This window comes from Ahaetulla prasina, chromosome 8 (genome assembly GCF_028640845.1).
Source record: "Ahaetulla prasina isolate Xishuangbanna chromosome 8, ASM2864084v1, whole genome shotgun sequence".
Classification (NCBI taxonomy): Eukaryota; Metazoa; Chordata; class Lepidosauria; order Squamata; family Colubridae; genus Ahaetulla; species Ahaetulla prasina.
The window spans coordinates 79,887,298-79,907,534 of record NC_080546.1 but is presented as its reverse complement, the minus strand read 5'-3'; the positions used below and the strand labels follow the sequence as shown (position 1 = coordinate 79,907,534).

General features: G+C 43.7%; 1 protein-coding gene across 2 annotated transcripts in view; it reads right to left on the bottom strand.

The window, feature by feature from the left end:
- Positions 1 to 20,237, bottom strand: part of SCFD2 (sec1 family domain containing 2) — a 236,762-nt gene that overhangs the window by 133,760 nt on the left and 82,765 nt on the right. For both annotated transcript variants that reach the window (XM_058192242.1, XM_058192241.1), the window contains exon 5: positions 9,510 to 9,759. In XM_058192242.1, coding sequence (XP_058048225.1) covers positions 9,510 to 9,759 — 250 coding nt within the window. The remainder of the gene's footprint in view (positions 1 to 9,509; positions 9,760 to 20,237) is intronic.

Here is a 20,237-nt window from a genome sequence, read left to right as displayed (position 1 = left end):
TAACTCTATTGATAAAACAAGGATCAGCCCTGATAGACAGCTTCCTTCCCCTCCTCCCTCCTGTTATTTTGTTGTAAAATGGTAAATCATTATTGATTTATATGACATAAGAAAACATGCCCGTGATTATCAATCAGTCTTTGTAGTGGAAGGGGGAAAGTGTTTAAACCTTTTGTCTGTCTTCCACTAATCGCATCTTGTTACAGATTTAACTTGAACGAAAGACAAGTGAAGCTGAGGAACATTATGTAAGATTTTAGAAACGTACTAAGACGATTTAGGCATCAAACTGTGTTTTTTTTTACTGGTAGAAAAGCAACTCATTGTTACTCTACTAATATGGCACCGTGGAGACCATATCCACAGAGCCTGCTTGTGGGGCAAAGATGTCTCATTAAATATCCCAGAGGACGTGTCATGTCTCTGCCTCAGCTCATCATTAGATAGCAGTTGAGCAGCCTAAAGAAGGCTTCAAGTACTCCATTTGGGGTTGCTAATGTGATTTGATGTTTTATAGGTGGCACCTCTCTCGCACAAGATTAACAAGAATTAATAAGGGAAATTCTTCAACGTGCTGGAAGTGCGAGGTGGCCCCGGGGAACTTCTATCATATGTGATGGGAATGCCCAAAGGCAAAAAAATATTGGAATCTGATAAAGAGTTGGTTGGAAGAAATTTTGTTAATAAATATAGAAGTCAAACTGGAATTTTTCCTTTTGGGAATGACAAGAGGGCAAATACAAGAAAGACATAAATTATCTATTACTGCATATACTTACAGAGGCACAGATAGCTTTTGCTCAGAAGTGGAAAGAGAATGATACCTCAACTGAAGAGGAAATACTACTAAAAATTTTCAACTGTGCAGAAATGGATAGACTCACCTTGGAACTCAAGGATAAAAGCGAAACATTGTACTATAAAATCTGGGTAAAATTCTATGAATGGTTAGATAAAGAGAGGATAGCCGAGACAAATGTGTACTGTTAGACAAGAAATATATACGCTATTATAGATAAATGGGTATGTGAATTGTATAGATAGGTATATGTATGTATAGATAGGTATAATTGTATAGAAATAAGGTATACATTATTATTATATTATTATATTATGTGTAAATAACATATAAGCTTTAAGAAACGTATTATTATATTATCATTAGTTTATTATGTATTAGTTTAAAGTGTTGGAAGATGCTTGGAACCAGTGATGTCATATCTATGTCCAATGTTTTTAATTTTGAATTATTAATAAAAAACTTTAAAAAAAAGTACTCCATTTGGGAAGTGGTGTTTTCCCTCTTACATGAACTCAAGCTTGTCCTTCTGGACTATCCACAGAGCATGGAGAAGAAGGTTTGAGATGATATAGTCACGAGGAAGTGATATGTTCAGTTCCAATTGTTCTAGACAGTTTGCTGTGGGATTATTCCCATCAGGGGTGAGTTTCACTGACCTTTACCACCGGTTCACCCCACACACTGTCTGCGCATACGCCCGGCCTTCCATGCATGTGCTTTGCTTGCTTGCATGACTTCCGCGCATGCGCCCGGCCTTGAAAACGTGCCTACATAGCACAGCTTAGAGGTGGGGCGGGTGGACCCACCTGCGATCGCCGCTACCGGTTCACTTGAACGGGTGCAAACCGGATGAATACCACCTCTGATTCCCATCTGTCCTGCCCCAGGGCTCAGCGCCTATTCTGCAGGAGACCAGAATACCAGCTTCTGCAACCACTTTGTTTTTCAAAATATTTTTCTCTTTCTGTCCTGGCCACTTTTTATAAAGGCATGATTGAGAGTGTTTTAACAAGCTGCATCCCTGTTTGGTTTGATGGCAGCAGTGCCTCAGATAGAAAGTCCATATAGAGAGTGGTAAGGACAGCCGAGAAGAGTATAGGAAGCTCGCTTCCTGTTATTCAGGATACTGCTTATAAGCACTATTTGTTTAAAGCTCAAAGCATTGTTAGAGACCCCACACACCCACTTCTTGGTTTGTTCCTGTTGCTCCCCTCTGGGAGGAGGTTTTGGAACTATTTTTAGCAGGACTACCAGATTCTGTAACAGCTTTGTTCCTTATGGTATCCATCTGTACACTTGCAAGATTTGTTTTTCTCAGCATGTACATGTATACATCCGAACTAGACTGTGTTGTTTTTCTGTGTCATATAATATATGTGGGTATATTCATATTTATTTATTTATTTAGTCATGTTTATGTAGTGTATATTGGAGGTGGTGACTGTGAGCTGTATGCAACAAAATTTCATTTTAATATATGCCGATTACTGTACATTCAAAGTGACAATAAAGTTATTCTAAGTCAAATGGATTGGTTGACAGGTTGACCTAGAGAGGTTGAAAATAGACCAAAAGTAACTAGTTCATCCTTGAGTTAATGCATATAAGTGAAAGGCTTGGCTATGATAATTCTATATTTTGCCTGGCTAACATCCTTCTCAATGGTCACTCCTGGCAGAGAAGTGCCTACTTTCCCCACGGGTTTTTAGTTTATACAAATCCCCACAACTAATCCCCACAACTAACTCTCTTTCTCAGACAATCTTTTCAACAACACATCTACAGAAGCATTTTGGTTGCACAAATCTGAATGGCCAGTAGATGCCAGTCAAAAGAATAAAAAAAACTACATCTAAATCAGTCAACATCACAATGAGAAAGAAAAAACTGAAAAAGAAAAACATCGTGGCCAGATTAACCGGACCACACTGCACATCGATTGAAACAGGGTTTCTTATGGGGGATGATGTTAGGGGGTCCTGGAGGAAAACCATCAATCATAGTCAAGTTATAAAAGTTTGTTGCAATTTTCATCAGGTTCTTCATTTTGATCAAACTCGAATGAAAGAATGACTCAGCAGAATGAAAAATCAAAGCTACATATCATTATAATAGTAAAAAAAAGATGCACTATTAGTGGTTGTGATGAGACAACAATGAAAGGCTGTAGTTCATAATCTTAACAGTTCAAAGATTCCACTCTGCCTATAAACTCTTTCCAAGAAATAAATAGAATAACCTAATAATATTTAAATGTCTTCAATACAGTAGAGTAGAGTAGAGTAGAGTAGAGTAGAATAGAATAGAATAGAATAGAATAGAATAGAATAGAATAGAATAGAATAGAATAGAATAGAATTCTTTATTGGCAAAGTGTGATTGGACACACAAGGAATTTGTCTCCGGTGCATATGCTCTCAGAGTACATAAAAGAAAAGATACATTTGTCAAGAATCATAAAGTACAAAACTTAATGATAGTCATAGGGAAAAGTCAATATAAATCTTAAGGATACCAGCAACAAGGTTACAGTCATACAGTCATAAGTGGGAGGAGGTGGGTGATAGGAACAATGAGAAGATTAATAGTAATGCGGACTTAGTAACTAGTTTGACAGTGTTGAGGGAATTGTTTGGTTCTTGTAGGTGGTGAACTTCTCATACTATCATAGTGTCTAAATGCACAATAAATAATATACAGCAGGGGTGTCAAACTCTTGGCCCGATGTGTCACGTGCTGGCCACACCCATGCCCGGTTTAGCGAAGGGGAAACAGTCGCGATACGTCACGTGACAATGCGAGTTTGACACCCCCGATATACACCATGATACCAAGTACGGTAATTAATATTCCTATTAGTGTCCATTTATTCAAAAGCTGTTTGTGATGGTGGACAACGGGGATAAATACACTTGCCCATAACATGTATTCCATACAACATGCCATTCAGGCTCAGTTTAAATGACATGCAGGAGCAATAGACTTCCTGTCTCCATAAATATGTAATTTGCAGTGGGAATTATCTGGAAAGCAGCTTTTTTTTCTTTCTTTTTTTACACTAAAGTAATATGCTGATCTGAGATCGCTTTTATTCTTGCACTTCCTGTGACATGGCGGGATTTTGGCAGTCTTCAAAAGCTGGGGTGATTAAATTAATAAATTAAGATAAATGAATCCCTTTATTGGGGAGAGGAAAAATTCCAGGATTGGTTTCAACAGGAATTGGCCGCTCTAGATGTATTTATTTTATAGAATTTTATCAGCTGATCCAATCTGAACCATCGCTGGGAAGAAAAACTGGGCACTGAATAGGATTTTTCACCTTACTTTATTTTCTTTCTCTTATTCCTAGATTTGGGCAGATCATCTTATAGGTAGACTCGGCCTCCTTTCATGTAAATCTTGTTGCTTTAGCATAAATACAACAACCTTTAACTATTTATGCTACTTTTTCTCAAAACGGTTATTTCAGGCACCTGGAAATGTGATTTCCATACCCTGTCATTTTGGATACAGCAGAAATCACTAGGCAGAGATTTCCTAGTTTTGTTCCCCAGTTTTTTTTTTATTTGTTTGTCATAACAATATACATAGGCATCACACAAAAGATTATATAGTATATAAACATATATATGAGGAAATATAAGGAGGTATAAGCATATATATATATATAAGAAGAAAAAAAGAGAAACAATAGGACAGGAACGGTAGGCACGTTTGTGCTCTTATGCACGCCCCTTATGGTCCTCTTAGGAATGGGGTGAGGTCAATAGTAGAAAGTTTTTGGTTAAAGCTTTTGGGATTATGGGAAGAGACCACAGAGTCAGGTAAAGTGTTCCAAGCACTGATGATTCTGTTACAGAAGTCATATTTTCTGCAATCTAGATTAAAGCGGTTAACATTGAGTTTAAATCTATTGGTTGCTCTTGTATTATTGCAATTAAAGCTGAAGTAGTCTTTAACAGGAAGGACATTACAGTAGATGATTCTGTGAGTTAAACTTAGGTCTTGTTGAAGGCGAAGAAGTTCTAAGTTTTCTAAGCCTAGGATTTCAAGTCTGGTGGGATAAGGTATTTTGTTGTTTTCAAAGGAGTGGAGAACTCTTCTTGTAAAATATTTCTGGACACGTTCAATTGTATTGATGTCAGAAATGTGGTAAGGGTTCCAGACAGGCGAGCTTTATTCAAGGATTGGCCTAGCAAATGTTTCATATGCTATGGTTAATAGTGTGGTGTTTTTGGAAAAGAAGCTACGCAAGATTAGGTTTACAACTCTTAGAGCCTTTTTTGCTATGAAGTTGCAGTGGGCTTTGGCACTTAGATCATTTGGTATGAAAACTCCAAGGTCTTTAACAGGGTGGGGGTCATCTGTAAGGTAATGTCCATCAAACATGTACAATTGTTGTTCAACAAATAGCACAGCTGTCTCTGCACATCCACGAGATTTTTACTCTTTGCACATTTGCTCTTTGAAAAGTAGCTTCTACTATAGCGCTAACAACTCGTGTAAAAAATTTACTGTGATCAGGGGAAAGATAAGGTGTTTTTTATCAGGGCAACCTGGTCTACCCAATTGTAGAATGGAGCAGATAAAAAAACCCCGATTAAAAAAACACTCTTCCAAAATGCAAAATTGCCCTTACATCTCGCCTATATGTGGTTAAACCAAGTATTATTGCTGCTCAATGAAGGCTTAATAAGCCTTTTCATCGGAAAATTGTTGCCAAATGAACAGATTTGCAGTACTGCAAAGACTTGTGCATTAATCATGTGACAGGATAAACTTCACTGCACTTGGGGTTGTTGTTTTTTTTTCATACAAAAATGTGGAGCCTGCCTAAATGCTGTTGAAAGAACAGCTGGTTCAACTTAATCTGTCTCCCACATTAATTGCACAGTCAATTTCTCCAATTGCTTGAAGGAGAATGGAGAAATGTGCTAATGAGAAAAAAAACCTTTTCATAGATTAATGAAGATGAAAGGACAAAATTTGGTACGAGGCTGCCATTCTGCATGTTCTAATATGCACTAATTATAATTCTAATATGTTCCCAAAAATGTCTCACGTGCAGGAAAGTTTAACTTTTATTCTGAAGTTCAGGTACAACGAGGAAAAAAATTCTACGTACCGGTATGTATCAGAAAATTATTCCATGAAAGCTGTGTATTTTAACTTTTTTTACATACCAGCTTTTTCCGATATGATGTAAACAATCCAGTTAATATTGTGTACGTGTAAATGTTGTTTATAGGTCTTTGGTTATTCGGGTTTTCTCCCGTGTAAAATTGGAAGTGTCTTGGCGACGTTTCGACAAAGTCTCATTCGTCATCTTCAGGCTTCAGCTTCGTGCTTCATTGCTCCCAGAAGCATGAAGCTGAAGCCTGAAGATGACGAATGAGACTTTGTCGAAACGTCGCCAAGACACTTCCAATTTTACGCGGGAGAAAACCCGAATAACCAAAGACCTACATACAAATACCCGCAAAAACCTCAGAAAACAAATGTTGTTTATTTTATACTTTCTGTATAAACAACTTCATTGGATTCTCTCTTATTCAAATCTGGCAACATTTACAAGTTGTTATAAGTGAATATCTACCATCCTATGGAAAAAAACTTAATAATGACTTACCAAATCCGTATTGTTGGTCACAGACTCTCTCCTAAATTAAAGCATTTGCAATAACAAACATATAAAACCTTCTTGTAAACTTGGCTGTAAAACGTTCCATCTCTCCTTCAAAGCTTTATGTTATCTAACTAGAATTTAATAAATATATACAAATATACTGAGTAGAAAGATAAGCTTAATAAATTGCAAACCAAAGAAGGTCAACAGAAAACCCTTTCAATTAGTAGTATTTATACAAGAAGCCTAATGGATCTCTGAGTGAAGAGAAGTCTACAATCACATGAAAAAAACTAATGATCTCTACGGAGTATGTAGATAAACAGTGGGCACTTTCCAAGGGATCTGCTAACTTCTTCAATATTACTGTATAGTTCTATTTTTTAAACTAAATGAAACTAAAACACAGACAAGGACTTAATGCAGCTCCCCTTTTAATTAGCTAACACTCATATTAAATAAATAAAGCAGTCTGTTTGCATTGTAACATATTGGTAGAAGATTTTATTCTTCTGGAGCCGTGATGGCAAACCTATGGTATGCGTGCCCACAGTTCCATTGCGCGCATCGGCACCAGCCAGTTGCTGTCTTCCAGGTTCCGGCGTGCACATGAGCACCAGCCAGCCAGCTGTCTGGCATGAATCAGACCTCAGAAGAGAGCAGCTGGCCAGTGCGCACGCACGCCGGGCCAGTTGTCCAGCACACATGTGCGCGATGGACCCCAGAAGAGCATTTCTGGAAGAGCTGCTCTCTTCCAGGTTCCAGTACTCTGGTGCGCGCACACGTGCTCCAGTTTTGGCATTCAGTACCAAAAAGGTTAGCCGTCACTGTTCTAGAGTTTTTGTGGGGGGGATCAACAAGCAACAAAATTGATCATGTTCTTTCACTATCTTATTTTATTTTATCTATCTATATCTATAGTCTATAGATTATCTATAATTTAAAAGAAGAAAACAATTCAAGATTCTTTCGACTCAAGAGAGCTGCTTTGTTAATCTTGATCTTGCTCACCATCCCCACGAAACAGCTCTCAATCCACTTGGTAAGACTTCCTTATCACGTTATTTTTGGTACGTGAAAAATCCATTTTTTCCTACTATTTAAAAGATTCCTCAAGCAAGCTGAGGGTACTTGAAGGAAAAGTACCTTTGGCTTACTTGAGGAATCTTTTAAATATCAAGATATCTCCAAGTATAAAATACGGATTCAGACAGCTTTGCTGCAATGGTAGGTTTCAATTTTTTTTACTACCGGTTCTGTGGGTGTGGCTTGGTGGGCGTGATAGGGGGAGGATACTGTAAAATCTCCATTACCACCTCAATCCAGGGGAAGCATACTGTAAAATCCCCATTTCCTCCCCACTCCAGGGGGAAGGATATTGCAAAATCCCCATTTCCTCCCGATCAGCTGGGACTTGGGAGGCAGAGAATAGATGGGGGCGGGGCCAGTCAGAATTTTTATTACCAGTTCTCCGAACTACTCAAAATTTCCACTACCGGTTCTCCAGAACTGGTCAGAACCTGCTGAAACCCACCTCTGCTTTGCTGTATCCCATATACCCCTCTACCAGACTGCTTCAATTATAAATCGCTTGTGTTTCTTGCATGTAAATTGGGAGATCTCCCCCTATGCCTGAAGATAAAAGTTTTCATTCAGCATGTGCTACCTGTTCTAACATATGCTGATGAAACATGAACACTAACCACACAATCGATTCAAAAGCGCAAAGAGCTATGGAAAGATACATGCTCGGCATCACAAGACAAGATAGAAAGACCTGCAGATGGGTTAGAGAACAAACAAAAGTATATGATATCATCAAGAGAGTAAAAGAACTGAAATGGAAATGGTCACATAGCAAGAAGGGACCTCTGTGGCTCAGACTGGTAAGACAGTCTGTTATTAACAGCAGCTGCTTGCAATTACTGCAGGTTCAAGCCCCACTAGGCCCAGGGTTGACTCAGCCTTCCATCCTTTATAAGGTAGGTAAAATGAGGACCCAGATTGTTGTGGGGCAATAAGTTGACTTTGTATATAATATACAAATTGATGAAGACTATTGCCTGACATAGTGTAAGCCGCCCTGAGTCTTCGGAGAAGGGCGGGATATAAATGCAAATTAAAAAAAAAAAAAGAACTGGTGGCATTTGGACCAAGGCAGTCATAGAATGGATCCCACTTGATCAAAAGCCTCCACCAAAAAGACCTAAAACAAGATGGAGTGATGACATCAGCAAGTATGGCGGCCCCAATTGGCAAGAGAAAGCTCAGGACCGCATTGGTTGGAAACATGCGGACGAGGCCTTCACCCTGCAGTGGATAGACCATGGCTACAATGACTGCGATGACTGATGATGGTGGTGGTGATGAAATTGAGAGACAACTAACCTTCCACTTTCCTTCAGCGTAGAGGTGGTACAAGTTCATGCTCTGTCTGCCACTGCTTTCTAAACGTATTGCAGCCAATCTGATTTAGCAACTAGTCACAATTACAAAGTCAGTTCTGACTCTGGCAATGTTATTTATCCTCATTATATTCGCGGCCTTTCTTAAAAACTGCTACAAAGAGAGGCATTATTCTCTGCTCTTCGTTCAGCAAAAAAAGCAGATAATGCTTATCAGTTGTACTCCCTCACTTAATCCACAACATATTTTCTGTTTGTCATTTTAACAAGGTACACATAGCTGAAGTTCAAATACATTACCAAATCTTTTTAAGTTGCTGTCCCAGACAGGTAGAAATTATGTGAATCAAAATTCCCTCTGAATAGACATGGCTAGAGTTGAAATTATTTTACAATACAACCATTCATACGTTTATTGAAAAATAGATCTTATTAAATGTATTCCACTCCCATGAAAACAGAACTTATTGCATCCTTCAATTGCTGCTGTTGTATTTATTTCTCTATATTAATTACCATACAGTAACCAATACATTTTTAACGCATACTCCACATGCTTTATCACACAAAATCTAATTTAGGTGACAGAATTCTATATTGAAATCCGGTGTGAAAACATTGTTGCTTGAAATAAAAGTTACCTCAGTTGGAGGCATATGCAGTGTTCACTTACCTATTATTTTCTGCAGCAAAGGGGGTAGCTCTGGTTCATCGCAAATAGCTTGGACAAAGGCTTCCTTCACTTGACTTTCAGCCTCATTTAATTCTTTCCCAGTTTTGACTTCTCCCACGATGGAGTAAATATACACCAATAATAGAAGTAACTCTTGGGGAGTGTAGTCATCATCTGTTCTGTTACTGGAAGGCTTGATAATAGGTAGCAGTTGCTTCAGTGCATTAAATAATGTTGACTCACCAATATTCTGAAAACAAAAAAACCCACAAATTTACACTTTAAAAACAGAAAGTCAAGGAGAAATCCTGGGACAAAGGCCTATACATTTTAAACTGATTTTAGGAGGTGCAAATTCAAATGTTGCTATTAAAAACAATAGCCCCCCGAACCTGGCCCCATGCCCAAAAGTGACTCAGAAAGTGAGAGGGAAGGGCCGGTAAGGCTTACCTCGGGAGCACCGATTCCTTTGGCTCGGCTCCAGGAGCCAGAACCAGACCAGTCGGAGGACGTAATGAGGCCATCATCCCGATTCCTCCCTTCCCCAGGCTACGCCTTCAGACCCAGCTGATAATAATAATCAAGCTTGGCTTGACCCGTGCTTCAGAAGATTAGAGAGGCGGCGTCATCAAAAGGAAGGGTGGGGCACCCCACAGGATATATAAGGAGCTTTGGGACTGCTCTCACTCCACGGGAAGCAAAAGTTTAGCTGAACCGTTTCAAAACCAGCTGAAAGTCTTGCTACGTGAATCATTTGTTTGAACTTTGGCAGGCAGCTGCGATTTCTCTGCCAGGACTGATAAGAGCCGTGAATCCACTGGCTGAAGGCCAGCTCGTGGGTCTGAAGTGGGGAAGGAGACAGAACCACCTTGACTCTCTTTATAGTAAACCTTTCCAATTTGCGTTCCCTTAGGTTTTGGACTACAATTTCTACCATCCCTAGCCGGAAGGGTCACTGATTAAAGTTAATACATTTGACCACAACTGAGCCCAAAATTTTTGTTGCTAAGTGAGAAATTTGTTAAGTGAGTTTTGCCCCATTTTACAACCTTTCTTGCCACAGTTCTTAAGTGAATCACTGCCGTTGTTCAATTAGTAACACGGTTATTAAATGAATCTGCCTTCCCCTTTGACTTTGCTCGTCAGAAGGTCTCAAAAGATGATCCCATGACCCTGGGACACTGCAACCGTCGTAAGTACGAGTCAGGTGTCAATATCCAAATGTAAATCATGTGAGTGACCATGGAGATGCTGCAATGGTCGTAAGTGTGAAAAATGGTCATAAGTTACTTTTTTCAGTTCTGTTGTCATTTTGAATGGTCACTAAGCAAACTGTTGTAAGTTGATGACTACCTGTAGTTGTTGCCTTGGAACATAAACATTGTAAACAGTCTTCCAACCCATTTCATCCAGACACAGCAAAATGATTTCACAGAGGAAAGTCTGAGAATGGTGTGCGCTATTTTATATCATTGCTGCCAAATCCATCCATAAAATAACACTACAATAGTCTCTTAACTATTTCAAGGATAGTGTTTAAATATAACGTGATACGACATCTCTTCCTGAAGTTTCATGGCTTGGTGGAGACTGGATATAATAATTGATTTATGTTTTCCATATGGAAGAAAGAAAACTGGACTGTAAAGTGGGGAGGCTGACTTGATTAAAATTGTGACTATTTTTTAATGGTTGCACCCAGAAAACATTTACATTTGGAAGAGAAAACATGCTTTAAAAATTCCATCTCTTTTCCTTCCATCTCTTTCTCTGCCTTTGGATTCATTTATAAGAAGTACCATATTTTTCAGACTATAAAATGCACCTAAATTGCACCTGACTATAAAATGCACCTAAATTTAGAAGAGGAAAACAAACAAAAAAAAGTTTTTTTCCGGCTCTTTTCCAGTCTTTTTCCGGCTTGTTTCCAGGGCTTTTTTTTGGCCCGTTTTGGGGGCTTTTCCTGGCCCATTTTTGAGGCTTTTTAGGGCTGTTTTTGAGGTGTTTTTGGGGCTCCTTTTGGCTCATTTTTGAGGCTTTTTGGGCCCCTTTTTTGGCCTGTTTCCGGGGCTTTTTTGACCCATTTTTAAGGCTTTTTGGGGACTGCTTTTGAGGCTTTTTGGGGCCGTTTTTGAGATTTTTTTGGTCCATTTTTGAGGCTTTTTTCAGACCATTTTTGAGGCTTTTTGGGGCTGTTTTTGAGGTGTTTTGGGGGCTCTTTTTGGCCTATTTTTGAGGCTTTTTGGGCCCTTTTTTCAGCCTCTTTTCAGGGCTTTTTTTGGCTCATTTTTGAGGCTTTTCTGGGACTGCTTTTGAGGCTTTTGGGGGCTGTTTTTGAGACTTTTTTGGTCCATTTTTGAGGCTTTTTTCAACCCATTTTCAGGGCTTTTTTCAGCCCCCCTTTTAAAAAACCGGGCCGAAAAAAGCCCTGAGAATGGGCCAAAAAAAATAAAAAAGCTTTGAAAATGGGCCGAAAAAGCCTCAAAAATAGGCTGAAAAAAGCCCCCAAAACAGGCCAAAAAGCCTCGAAAATGAGCCAAAGAAAGGCCTGAAAAAGGCCAAAAAGAGGCCCAAAAACAGGGCGTGTGGAGGCCAACAAATGGCTGGTGGGTGGGTGGGTGGATGGGCAAGGCTTTGGCAATATTCGGTCTATAAGATGCACAGACATTTTCGCCCCCTTTTGGAAGACAAAAAAGTGCGTTTTATAGTCCGAAAATTACAGTAACATCACTGCTACCTCTTTAAAAGTCTAGTTTTTCTGTCAAGTCACATAATTAAATTTAAATTTATCAGAGTTGTAATCTGACTCTGCCCTTTTCCTCCCCTGAGATGCTGGATCTATTTCAAGGGAAATATGCTGACTTATTGGCAATCTGGATACAGTGGGGAAAAAAATCATTCCAATTGTTGAGCACTTATTCCCCAAATTGGCACTTTCTGTATATATCAGACAGTGGTTGGGCTTGTATTCTTAGCTGTAGACTGTATTTGCATTCTGGAATGTCAAATTGAAGATCTCCACTGAATGCAACCTCACACAGGGATGTTTTGGGAAGAAACTCAAAGGCACCCTTTGTTAATTTTGGGTGGGACCGTCAAGAACACCAAAAGAATTAATTCCGTAAAGTTTAGTGTTGACATTAACAGAGGGTTAGTGAAATAATGCAGAATGGAGCACCAGTTAGTTAATTATTGTTGTTAGTTGCGAAGTCGTGTCCGACTCATCGCGACCCCATGGACAACATTCAACATCCATGGCTTGGGACCTGGGTACTTACGGGACCGCCTTCTGTTACCTCATGCCTCCCACCGACCCGTACGCTCGCACAGAGAGGGCCTTCTCAGGGTGCCGTCCGCCAGACAATGTCGGCTGGCGGCCCCCAGAGGAAGATCCTTCTCTGTGGGGGCCCCCACTCTTTGGAACGAACTCCCCCCTGGTTTACGTCAAATTCCTGACCTTCGGACTTTCCGCCGCGAACTGAAAACATATTTGTTTGTTCGTGCGGGGCTTTCTTAAATTGTTTAATTTTAAATTTTAAATTTTTTCTTTGGTTTTAATTGGGGTTTTAGATTCTTAATTCTTAATTATTTCGGCCATACTGTATAATAAGTTTTTTAATTGTATTTTTAATTGTATATTGTTCTTTTTTTATCCTGGCTGTACACCGCCCTGAGTCCTTCGGGAGAAGGGCGGTTTATAAATCCAATAAATAAATAAATAAATAAATTCCTCCAGGCCTTCCTGTCCTCTACCATCCTCTGGAGTCCATTTAAACTCATGCCTACTGCTTCAGTGACTCCATCCAGCCACCTTGTTCTCTGTCATCCCCTTCTTCTTTTGCCCTCCATCTTTCCCAGCATTAGGCTCTTCTCCAGTTAGTGGTTCTCAACCTTTATAGTGCTGCGACCCCTTTAATACAATTCCCCACGATGTGGCGACCCCAACCGTAAAATTATTATTTTTTAGGCAGCTATCTCAGCATGCCTCAGCTGCCGCAGAAGGGGGAAAAAAGTGGGAAACTGTTTTTTTTTTATTTATCGTGCCTGAAGCCGTATTGGCTAGCGATCAGAACTGCTTGCGATTGCCTTGAGGACGGAGGCATTAAAGCGGAGACTCTTCCCCTATTAAGTTTATCGTGTCTGAAGCCAGATTTGGCTAGTGATTGGGAGTGATTGCAGCTGGCTTGAGAGGGAGAATATCAGAGCAAAGATTTCTCTCTTTTTTAATTCATCGCGCCTGAAGCCAAATTCGCAATTCTTCGACTCGCAAGTATACTTCCCATATTTCCGATGGTCTTAGGCGACCCCTGGCAAATTGTCATTCGACCCCCAATGGGGTCGCGACCCACAGGTTGAGAACCGTTGAGTTAGATTCTCAGTGATCCAGGTTACGATTTTCCCAAAGGTGCTTTTTCAGGAGGCAACTAATTGGACTTGTTTTTTCTTTGAAGACTTTTGACTTTGACTCTTGGCTATACAATTTGGGATGAACACACTTGGAATGATATGGGAGTAGGGATGGATTTCCAGAGGAAAAATTGCAGACTACAGGAACCAGGAACACTACTCAGGTGATCCTGAGGAGACAGGTAAACCTCCAAGTGCTTCAAGGACCCTCTAAAGCAGCGGTTCTCAACCTGTGGGTTGGGACCCCGTTGGGGGTCGAATGACGATCTGCCAGGGGTCGCCTAAGACCATCGGAAATATGGGAAGTATACTTGCGAGTCGAAGAATCGCGCTCCAATGGTTGACTGCACAAGCCAGCTGCAGGCTCTTCAAATCGCTAGCCGAATTCGGCTTCAGGCGCGATGAATTAAAAAAGAGAGAAATCTTTGCTCTGATGTCTCCCTCTCAAGCCAGCTGCAATCACTCCCAATCGCTAGCCTAATCTGGCTTCAGGCGTGATAAACTTAATAGGGGAGGAGTTTCCGCTTTAATGCCTCCGTCCTCAAGGCAATCAGAAGCAGTTCATATCGCTAGCCAAGACGGCTTCAGGCGCGATAAATTAAAAACGAAAATAATTTTATGGTTCGGGTCGCCACATCGTGGGGAATTGTATTAAAGCACTATAAAGGTTGAGAACCACTGCTCTAAAAGGATGCAAATGACCAGCTGTCTGGAAGGAATATAAATCCTTCCATTCCGCACCATCCTATCAGAGCTGAAGAAGCTTCTTGGATGAGAAGCGAAACGTCTTCAAAGAAAAAACATGGAAGTCCAGTTGCCTCCTGAAAAAGCACCTTTGGGACAGTTAGTTAGTAAGTTAGTTTAGTTTATTGATTAGCCCATAAGCCATATCAAAATACAGAATTCCATTTTATTACTAAAATCCTGTAAAAACAATTCAAAATGAAATTGGGATAAAATTTATATACATAAATAAGATAAAATTATATTTCAGTATCACCCCTACAATCTACCCCAAAATTTCTGTTGTTGAGACGTGTGTTAAGTGAAATTTGTCCCCTTTTACCTTTCTTGCCACAGTTGTTAAATGAATTACTGTAGTTGTTAAGTTAGTGACAAAGTTGTGAACTAAATCTGGCTTCCCCATTGACTCTGCTTATCAGAAGGTCATAAAAGGTAATCAGATGAACCCGGGAGACTGCAACGGTCATAAATATGAGTCAGTTGCCAAGTGTCTGAATTTTGATCATGTAACCATGGGGATATTACAATTACTATCATTAAGGATGAAAAATGGTTCTAAATTGCTTTTTGTCAGTGCCGTTGTAACTTTGCATGGTCAAGATGCGCCGCCCTGCTGATCGGGACGCGCGACGGGCCTTTCCAGGCTCTTTTGGGTCTGGGGGGCCTTAATACCATCATAGGCCCCGCCCTGATGGAGGAAGATCCAGCCACCCGTAAATAGGGTGGCTGGGCGCAGCACTCGCGTTGGGAGAAGCCGAGTCACGCGGCGAGTCACGGCGCCTCAGAGGGAATCCTGGCGGCCTAGCGGTGCCGCCGAGCCGCCGCCAGCCTTTTCGGCGGTTTGGCGGCGGCGGCGGGGGGGGGGTAGGGGGGCGTTGGCAGCGCCCCCTGGGCCCCCGCCTGGAAGACTTGGCCAGTGGGAATTGGGGTTTGGAGTTTGGGCGTCTCCGGTGGCGATGGGAGGCCCGGAGGCTGCGCCCAATGAAGATCTGGAGGCCGCCCGGGCCCATCGGCCCTTCGAACCTGCGGTGGCGAGGGCGGCGGCCTGGCCCTTCCCTCTCCGTCGGGCGTTGTCACTGGTGAGCCCTGGGTCTGCTGGCGGATTTGGCGACGGGTGTCCCCCTCTCATCTAGGGGAGCTCCAGTGGCCTGCTCGCGGTGGCGATGGGGGCGTTTCCAGTGGCGATGGCCTGGCGGAGGCGGTGGGCGGCGGCGGCCTGCCCCGGTGCTTTGAAGTGGCGGATGGCCCGATAGGCCCAGGGTGGCTGTGACCTTGCCCTAGTGGCGCGGATATGTGACAGCGCCGGAGGAAGACCCGCGGGTCCAGCGGACACCCCTCCACTATTTACCATCTTTATAACATCCCTACCATCGTGCCTCTCCCCTTTCTTCCTTAGCCCACCCCAGGTCGTTTGTATGGGGTGGTGAACTGACTGAGTCAGCGGTTTTGTCATCTACCGCACATGGATTATCTCGAACTATTTCCCATCAGGACAGACTGGTCATGGTCATTTTATCATCTGTTATGACTTTTGCTGCCAACTTGACCAGCCCAGGATGGGCCTTGCCCGGACCGTCTCAGTGATGCGAACATTTACTGCGGCTGACCTTCTTGCCCTGCGAGATGCCCCTCTCGCTGGGTCTGGCCCTCAGATTATCGAGGCCCACCTTGAGGACGGGCTTTGGAGTCCCGAGAGGTGGCATGCAAAAATAGGAGGCTTAGGGTTTTTAATTGGCTGTTTTAATAGATTTTTAAGGGAGTTTTAAAGGGATTTTAAGGGGAAGGAAACCGACGGGCTTGGGTTGGGGGTGGGAGGAAGGGTGGGTGTTGGGGTAACCCGTCGGGGAGTCCAGTTCCTGCACATGCTCGTGGCGGGGTTGGTGGGTCCGAGGTCATGGGGAGTCGGTGTTCCATTGGTGGAGGTGGTGCTATTTCACGGTAAGGGGAGGCAGATATGGCGGAAGTGGGGCTCATATCGTGTTAGGGGTGCGCTCGATGCTTACAGGCGATCGCGCCCGAGCCTCAAACTTCTCCCGTTCCCGGATGGTCAGGATCCTCAGGGCCCTGGCCTTGGCTGATGTTATGCAATGCACGGTCCGTGGCCAATAAGGCCCCTAATTCACGATCTTATTCAGGGGTGCCGGACCTTATGGGCGTTACGGAGACCTGGTTGGGCCCAGAAGGGGCGTGCCTTGTTCAGATGTGCCCACCGGGTTTCCGAGCATTTCATCAGCCGAGGGCCAGGGTAGGGGTGGTGGGGTGGCGGTTGTGATTAGAGAGAGTCTAGAGCCGAGGGAGACCACTGTACCTCAGATTGCGGGTGCGAATCCCTCTTTGTGAGATGGGGTCATAGATGTCAGATGGGCTTGCTGGTCGCACCTGGCTCCTTGCTACGTGACAGCTGCCCTGCCCGAGCTCCTGGAGGTGCTTGCTGGGGTGGCAGTTGAGACCCCCAGACTTTTAGTCGTGGGGGACTTTAACTTGCCATCGTCCGGCTCGTCATCGACGGTAGCTCGGGAGTTCATGGCTTCCATGACGGCCCTGGACCTGGCCCAAGAAGTTGATGACCCTACTCACGTTGGGGTGGCACTCTGGACTTGATTTTGTCTCTGGTCAGTGGTTGAGAGATCTGGACTTAAAGGAAATAGTCATTGAACCTTTGTCATGGTCAGATCACTCTTCTTCGTCTGGACTTTCTGACCGCCATTCATCACCGCAGGGAGACGGAGCCGACACGTTGGTTCCGTCCCAGGCGCCTGATGGACCCGGAGGGGTTCCGGACGGAGCTTGGGCCATTTCCTGAGGGTCTGGCACACGGCTCGGCTGAGGAACTTGTTGCGGCCTGGAACGGGCGCGCGCGGGGCCTTAGACCGGTCGTGCCTTTGCGGCCTCTGACCCAGCGCAGGTCCCAACCAGCCCCTTGGTCCCCCGAGGACCTGAGAGGGATGAACGGCGGGAGAAGACGCCTAGAGAGTTCCTGGAGGTCTAGCCGTTCAGAAGCTGATCGGACACTAGTGAAGTCCTATACTAGGGCTTACCTAGTGGCAATGAGGGAAGCGAGGCGTACCTACGCCTCCTCCCTCATTGCATCGGCAGATAACCGCCCAGCCGCCCTGTTTCGGGTGACCCGCTCCCTCCTACATCAGGGGGAGCGGGATGACCCGTTGCAGGGACGTGCTGAGGAGTTTAACGGTTATCTATACGATAAAATCGTTCAGCTTCGGGATGGTTTGGACCAAGATTGCGGTGATACGGGTGAGACGGCTGAGGGCGGTCTTGGTGACATTGTATGGGATGAGTTTGACCCTGTCGCTCCCGAGGACATGGACAGGTTGTTGGGGAGGCTAAATGCCACCACATGTTTACTGGACCTGCCCCTCCTGGTTGGTGCTGGCCACGCAGGAGGTGACACGAGGCTGGCTCCAGGCGATTACGAGCGCTTCTTTGGTGGAGGGAGTCTTCCGCCGCCTTGAAAGAGGCGGTGGTGAGGCCCTCCTCAAGAAGCCTTCCTGACCCGCTGTTTTAGGTAATTATCGTCGTCTCCAACCCGCTCGCGAAGGTTGTAGAGAGTATGGTGGCATATCAGTTTCCTTGCACCTGGATGAAACTGTCTATCTAGACCCGTTCCAGTCCGGTTTCCGACCCGGTTACAGCACGGAGACGGCTTTGGTCGGGTTGGTGGATGATCTCTGGAGGGCCAGGGATAGGGTTGTTCCTCTGCCCTGGTCCTATTAGACCTCTCAGCGGCTTTCGATACCATCGACCATGGTATCCTGCTGCGCCGATTGGAGGGATTGGGAGTGGGAGGCACCGCATCGGTGGTTCTCCTCCTATCTCCGACCGTCGCAGTCGGTGTTGACAGGGGCAGAGGTCGGCCCGAGGCGCCTCACTTGTGGGGTGCCAGGGTCGATTCTCTCGCCTTCTGTTTAACATCTACATGAAGCCGCTGGGTGAGATCATCAGTGGTTTCGTGTGAAGTACCAGCTGTATGCGGATGACACCCAGCTGTATTTTTCTACACCGGACCACCCCAACGGTTATCAAGTGCTGTCCCGGTGTCTGGAGGCCGACGGGTCTGGATGGGGAGAAACAGGCTCAAGCTCAATCCTCCAAGACGGAGTGGCTGTGGATGCCGGCATCCCGGTACAGTCAGCTAAATCGCGGCTGACCATCGGTGGCGAGTCACTGGCCCGATGGAGAGGGTGCGCAACTTAGGCGCCCTCCTGGATGAACGGCTGTCTCTAGAAGATCATTTGACGGCCGCTCCAGGAGAGCGTCACCAGGTTCGCCTGGTGCGCCAGTTGCGCCTTTCTGGACCGGGAGGCCCTATGCACGGTCACTCACGCCTCGTGACGCCTCGCCTGGATTACTGCAACGCCTCACATGGGGCTCCCTTGAAGGGCATCCGGAGGCTACAGTTAGTCCAGAATGCGGCTGCTGGTGATAGATGGAGCCCTCGTGGCTCCCGTGATAACACCCATCCTGCGCAGGCTGCACTGGCTACCTGTGGCCTTCCGGTGCGCTCAAGGTTTTGGTGACCACCTTTAAAGCGCCCATGGCATAGGGCCGGGTTATCTACGGGACCGCCTACTGCGACCAGATACCTCTCACCGACCCGGCGCCTCACAGGAGGGACCTCAGGGTGCCGTCAGCTAGGCAGTGTCGTCTGGCGCGCCCAGGAAGGGCCTTCTCTGTGGGGGCTCCCGCCCTCTGGAACGAGCTCCCCCCAGGACTCCGTCAACTTCCGGACCTTCGTACCTTCCGTCGCGAGCTCAAGACACATTTATTCATCTGTGCAGGACTGGCTTAGATTTTAAATTTTATAGGGGTTTTAAATTGATTTTAATATTTATATTTCTATTTTTAATGATAGGGCATTGGAATAAGTTTTTTAAAGATTATTTTAATTTTGTGTATCGATGTTTTATATGCCTGTGAACCGCCCTGAGTCCTTTGGGAGATAGGGCGGTATATAAATTTAAATAATAAAATAATAATAAAATAAATCAGAGCTGAAGAAGCTTCTTGGATGAGAAGCGAAACGTCTTCAAAGAAAAAACATGGAAGTCCAGTTGCCTCCTGAAAAAGCACCTTTGGGACAGTTAGTTAGTAAGTTAGTTTAGTTTATTGATTAGCCCATAGGCCATATCAAAATACAGAATTCCATTTTATTACTAAAATCCTGTAAAAAAAACAATTCAAAATGAAATTGGAATAAAATTTATATAGATAAATAAGATAAAATTATATTTCAGTATCACCCCTACAATCTACCCCAAAATTTCTGTTGTTGAGACATGTGTTAAGTGAAATTTGTCCCCTTTTACGACCTTTCTTGCCACAGTTGTTAAGTGAATTACTGTAGTTGTTAAGTTAGTGACAAAGTTGTGAAGTAAATCCGGCTTCCCCATTGACTCTGCTTATCAGAAGGTCATAAAAGGTACCGTATATACTCGAGTATAAGCCGAGTTTTTCAGCACGTTTTTTGTGCTGAAAATCCTAAACTTATACTCGAGTATACGCTTATCGAGGTTTTTTCCTTCTTTTTCACATTATACGGATGGCGCAAACTTGGCG